General features: G+C 33.5%; 1 protein-coding gene across 1 annotated transcript in view; it reads right to left on the minus strand.

Moving 5' to 3' along the window:
• Positions 1-3,392: 3,392 nt before the first annotated feature.
• Positions 3,393-5,956, minus strand: part of LOC144965240 (uncharacterized) — a 5,556-nt gene continuing 2,992 nt past the window's right edge. Inside the window, exon 2 of the mRNA XM_078900375.1 lies at positions 3,393-5,956. This exon is cut by the window's right edge and continues 240 nt beyond it. Within this exon, the coding sequence (XP_078756501.1) occupies positions 4,900-5,956 (1,057 nt within the window). The 3' untranslated portion in view covers positions 3,393-4,899.

The following is a 5,956-nucleotide window of genomic DNA, read 5'->3' on the forward strand; positions in this document are numbered from 1 at the left end:
TTGTCTTGGAGGGAAACAGCTGAATGTATAGTTATAGTTTTGGGAGATTATTTTATTCCTTGTAAATCATCTCTCTGTTATGTACTGTTATTTTTAACTTATGATTTGTTAACATTTGAGTGTGTTCTACTTAGTGGAATCTTGTGCTGGTGTCTGGGTGAAATGTTTAGGTAATCTCAAACTAAGTACACTGATTGTGTGCCCTTGGAATCTACATCTGTTCTCTATTTGAATTATTCCCCTCTGTTTTACTTTTTCCTCAATCCCTTTAAATTCTGGCTGGGGTTCCTACCTCCCATAGTGGGCAGGGAGGTACGTATTGTGTCTTCTACCCCCCTATATCTGTTTTCCAACTTGCATTCTGTCTTTGTCTTGGAATGAGATTGCTTGGTTTTGTCCTGGCCCTGGCCGAAGTCCTGACTGGGAGGGAAACAGTCAAATGCATAGTTATTGTTTTGGGAGATGATATGTTTTCCTTGTAAATCATTTCTCTGTTATGTATTATTATATTTGTTATAATTTTTAATGTAAGCATTTGAGCGTATTCCTCTTAGTGGGGGCCATGCTTGTGTCCAGATGAGATTTATTGGTGATCTCAAACTAAGTACATTGATGGTATGCTCTTGGAATCTACATCTTATCCCTATTTGTTCCCAGTTCCCCTTTGTCTTACTTTTTCTTCGATGCTTTAATTGTATACAAGAACTTTTTACTATCCCATTTTCTTCCTTTTTAGTGGCGCCGATATAACCTAAATGTGTTGCAAGCGCCATTAAACCCTTAAAAACAAAAACAAAACAAACAGTAATGATATTAGTAATAATAATGATGATAATAATAGTAATGATAATAATGATAATAATAATAATAATAATAATAATAATAATAATAATAATAATAATAATAATAATAATAATGTTAATAATAATAATAATAATTTATTATTATTATTATTATTATTATTATTATTATTATTATTATTATTATTATTATTATTAATAATAATAATAATAATAATAATAATAATAATAACGACAATAAGTATGACAATAACAATAATCATTATAATGATGGTGATGATGATGATGATGATGATAATAATAATAATAATGATAATATTAATAATTTTGATATTAACAATAATAATAATAATAATATCATGATTATCATCATTATATTATTATTATCATCACCATCATCAGCTTCAGCATCATCATCATCATAATCATCATCATCATCATTATTATTATTATTCAACTTTAAAATACCAAAGAAAATAATAATCAAATAAGATTTTATTGCACCAAATGCACAAGCCAGTTCGTTCTTTGCTACTGTGATGCAATCTCTCTCTCTCTCTCTCCCCCCCCCCCTCTCTCTCTCTCTCTCTCTCTCTCTCTCTCTCATTCTTTCTTTCTTTCTTTCTTCCTTTCCCTCCTTTCTTCTTTCTTTCTCTCTCCCTTGTTCACATATCTTAAATGCAAAGCAATGTTTTCTATATTTATATAAATGTAAAGTAAATATTCAATGATAATCCTTTCAGACATTTAGAAAAAAAGGGTTTATCGGTAAGTAAACAAATTCAATAAGTCTTTAAAATTAGATTAATTAATCGATTTAAATAGAAAAAAATAGAAACAAACGCGAATAGCGAGTAGCTGACTTTTAAAACGTCCTAATTCACATCTTGATAGAAAATCAGTTAACAATCTCAAGCTGTCTTTTGGACTCCATAGAATCCCCAGAGAACATTTGGAGTTTCAAAACACTCAGGGTATTATTGTATGAGGCACGCAAGACAGATTTTCCTCATTAATTCAATAAATAAATGACAAAAAAAGTCGGTTTTCTTTGAATGATGAAAATGGGACTTAGTACGCTTTGAAACCCACCTACTCAATTATAGTGCATTTCTATGCTTTCACCGCGCTATTCTCTTCTTCATATATTCCTCGTAACACTACATCCCGACGTGTGCTTATTCGCAGGTCTGATAATTCAAATTGTTATGGACTCATTGTTGTAATGGAAATATTCTCTAACCAACGTAGCATATTGCCTATTACAGCAATGTTAGATCAAATCCATACTTGTGTCCGTTTATCAGACCTGCAAATACGAATACGTAGATGAAACCAAACAATTTCCTCTTAAATGTAACCCGTCATGTCAAAACAAAATTATTATGTCAGTGTAAATCAGATACCAAAAATGGATTTTAATGTTAGAACGACCAGTTTTTAGCAGGTTAAAAAAATATATTCGTTCTCCTCACAAAATACTATGAGACATAACCCAAGTCTCGCATTTTTAAACTAGAAATTCAATTTTTAGCATCACCTTTGCCCCGGTATCACACAGTTTTGAGGATATGGATCCCAAATAAGCACGTTTTCAGATCCATAACTACCGATTCAGACATTAAAGACACACCTGGGGAATCGGATTCGATCTGTCCTGTCTCTTTACGTATTTATCTGAAAATAATGTTTCTCCTGTTCAAGAAGGGATTATTGCCGTTAAATTTATCAAGATTTTAAATCTTAACTTCAAATAATGCGGAGTCAAAATTATTGTTTGTTGTTTTATATTATTTATTATTTAAAGGCATCGATCTGTGTTCTATCTCTATATTTATCTTGATATTAAAGTTTCTCCTGTTCAACAAGGGATTCTTGCTGTTAAATGTCCCAAATTTATATTTTAAATTAATCTTAACCCTTAACAATGAAAAGCAGCTAAGATAATTTTTTCATTATGGCCAGAAAACTAATGACTCAAATAATATTTCGATACCATACATAGACAAAGAATCTCAATATTTGAACTACTTTTTATTATTAAAAGGGTCTCAGGTTTAAAAAACTTTTTTAGAAAAGTTGGAAAAGTCATCTTAATCGATCGAGCTGACAAATGACAAAATTAAAAGTGTTTGAAGAATATATGGCATAATAGTTCTATAAATTCCAATTATTTAATACGCAAAACAGGCTCAATATTCTGATAATCCCAATTAATCCTCAATAAACTTTCCTAAATTCCTATTTTCTATTATTTTCTTTTTTTCCCCAATGAGGTTTGAAAATAAGTAAAAAGGCCGGCCAATCTAATATCCAAGATTGAGTTAGTCTACATTTTTATTTATTCATTATTCATTATTCATTTTTTCATCTCAAATGGTATTAATTTCGATGTAGTTCCTATGCTAGAGATTGAATAGTCGAAATACGGGACTTGGTTATGTTATATTCCACCAACACACACACACACACACACATACACACACACATATATATATATATATATATATATATATATATATATATATATATATATATATATATATATATATGATTGTTGGTGAAAACTGCCAAAAAAACGCCATAGTCTACAAAGCCACCATAGCCATTGACACACCGTAGCCCAATATATCGGCAGCACAGTACCACCATTCAAATCAAGATACAACAATCACAAAGCCTCCATAGCACACGAAAGCAAAGCAAAAAGCACCAAATTAGCAATGCAATAATGGGAATAGATAAACACTAATAAAACACCAACAATGACCTGGGAGATTGTCAAGCAAAGCAGCCCCTACAGGTGCAGTGCTAGAAAATGCAACCTGTGCCTGACAGCGAAACTGGAAATACTATTACACAACCACAGAAACAACAACACCTTAAACAAAAGATCAGAACTAATGACAATGTGCACACACTCTAATAAATTCAAGCTCAACACACAAAAGGTTAAAAATTTGCAAGCAACAAGAACCATACCTCAAAATAATACTTGGCATGTTTGATTAAAGATACACTATTGGTTAAGAAACTGTCGGATATGCCAACATCGTATAAAAATTACGATATCGGAAGTTTTCAAACTTGCATCTTGTTTTTATCAGCGTGGTGTTACTAGTGTGGAAAGTTACCTCGCCTTGTTGAAAACCAAATGACCTATCGGGATAGCTGGAATAAGTTTTTCTTTTAACAATGTTACATAAGTTTCGATACGAAGCAGAAATCATATTTGATTTGTTACCACTGAATTCTGACTTGAATCTAACGGACTACAAGATAATATCGACAATATAGACAGTCAGTGTGTAAGAGTCTACACAGGTTTACACAGAAGCAGAGCTAAAAGAGTCAAATTAAAATTGCATGGGATCGAAGCATTATCTACGACATTAGAAAATCAATTGGATCATGGATATTAAATGCTACCCATAGTCATAAGGTAAACTGACGGGTCACCAGCTCACATCAAAATTGGAGAACTACCTCAAAATCTTTGATATGGCAAATATGAGGTGTATCGATAGATTAATATTTCTCAATATATTTTCCTGAAAATGTTTGTACATAAAGTTCAATTAATTGGTTTAATTGTGGTGAACTTTCAGACGACTTGTATAAGTAATGGTCAGGCGGGTACAGGTTTCTAAACTTTTCCGGGGATTTTCTCGCACCCTATATCTTATTGAGTAACAAATACATACACAATTTTTCAGATAAAAACTATCAACATATGACTTCTTTTTGCCAAGAAATGTGACCATATGGTACTGAGTCAGGATGAATTAGATATAGAATATATTGTAAAATCAATATGTCCGAATTATGAAGTTTTCCCTCAGGGAGGTGATTAGTGCTCACTAATTTCTCCTTTTTGTAGACAACAAATATAAATATTTAAGGTTACACATGGTTTTGTGTGTTGGTTACAGTTGTTTTACTTTACGACCAATTGGTAGTACGAATATTTCTTGATTTCTAAATGCATTGTTTGGTGCGAGTGCAAAAGAACGACAAGGGCGTACCGTAAAAATACAACTACTCGTAGCTGCTTTTACAGTGGCCGGATTTCGAAAGGGATAAAGAAAATTATGCTTGGTTACAGAAACCCCGGGTGTTGCTTCTTACTCTGAGATGGAATGCCAGATTGACGGGTCCTTGTACTGCCATAACTCTCCGTTCTGTGTAACGATCTGATGGCCAACGGAGATGTTGAAATGCCATCTGACGCATGCGCATTTGACTCACCCGGTGCCTCCTCCTCCACATCCTTCTGCTGGAGTGCCTTCGAAGGAGAACTGTTATAAGACCGACTCTGGACTTCGAGCTGATTTATCCAACGTTGAGTTTTCTTTCTGGATGATAATTTGTTTTTATCCATTTCAAGTAAAAGACCTGGAGTTATAGGACGATATTTTGCAAAACTTAATGAAAAAGGGTTAGAATTTGTCTTGGCATTGTTGGATCTCTGATACATCGTTGACTGTTTGGGTTTGGGAAGGAGTGAGTGTGGGGCATAAAGAGATTTGCGATGCCTGTCTTTATGAACTGGGGAAGGAACATCTTCCTCAGAAGAAGAATTCGAATCCAAAGAAAAATGCCCGTCATAAGAAGATAATCGTCTGTACTGTTCTGATTGCAACTCTAAAACGAGTTCGTTCCAATTTTCTATAGCTCTTTTAACTTTTGACGAAGTGTCTTCCTGTGGAAAATGTCCTATACCGCTAATAAAATTAATGTGGTCTCTAGTCCGCGACGAATCGTGTGACCTATGGTGTCGAGAATTTAAAGAATTCTGAGTCTTAGTTTCACTAAGATTTGTACTCTGTTGATGATTGAATGTGTTGCTACGATATAAACGTCTTCCATTGTTCCCATAGTGTGTTGTTGTAAGACCTTCCACCAAATATTTTCTGGCTTGGGATATTTTATCTTTTTTCTTATCGATTTGATGATTGGGTGATCTGGGGTTTGTGGTGATCTTCTCTAAAGTGTCAGCTTCAGGTTTTATTTTGTCTTTATCTGGATCACCCAAGTGTTGATTAGATTTGGGCTGGGATGGGTTTTGTATGATGGAAGACGATTGGCGAGCTTGGCCATTCATGATTGGGTCAAGCATTTTCGTATCTTTTAAATGCTGTACGCGTTTTTGGGTT

This window comes from Berghia stephanieae, chromosome 2 (assembly GCF_034508935.2).
Source record: "Berghia stephanieae isolate SIO BIC M18660-M18661 chromosome 2, UCSD_Bste_1.3, whole genome shotgun sequence".
NCBI classification, from domain to species: domain Eukaryota; kingdom Metazoa; phylum Mollusca; class Gastropoda; order Nudibranchia; family Aeolidiidae; genus Berghia; species Berghia stephanieae.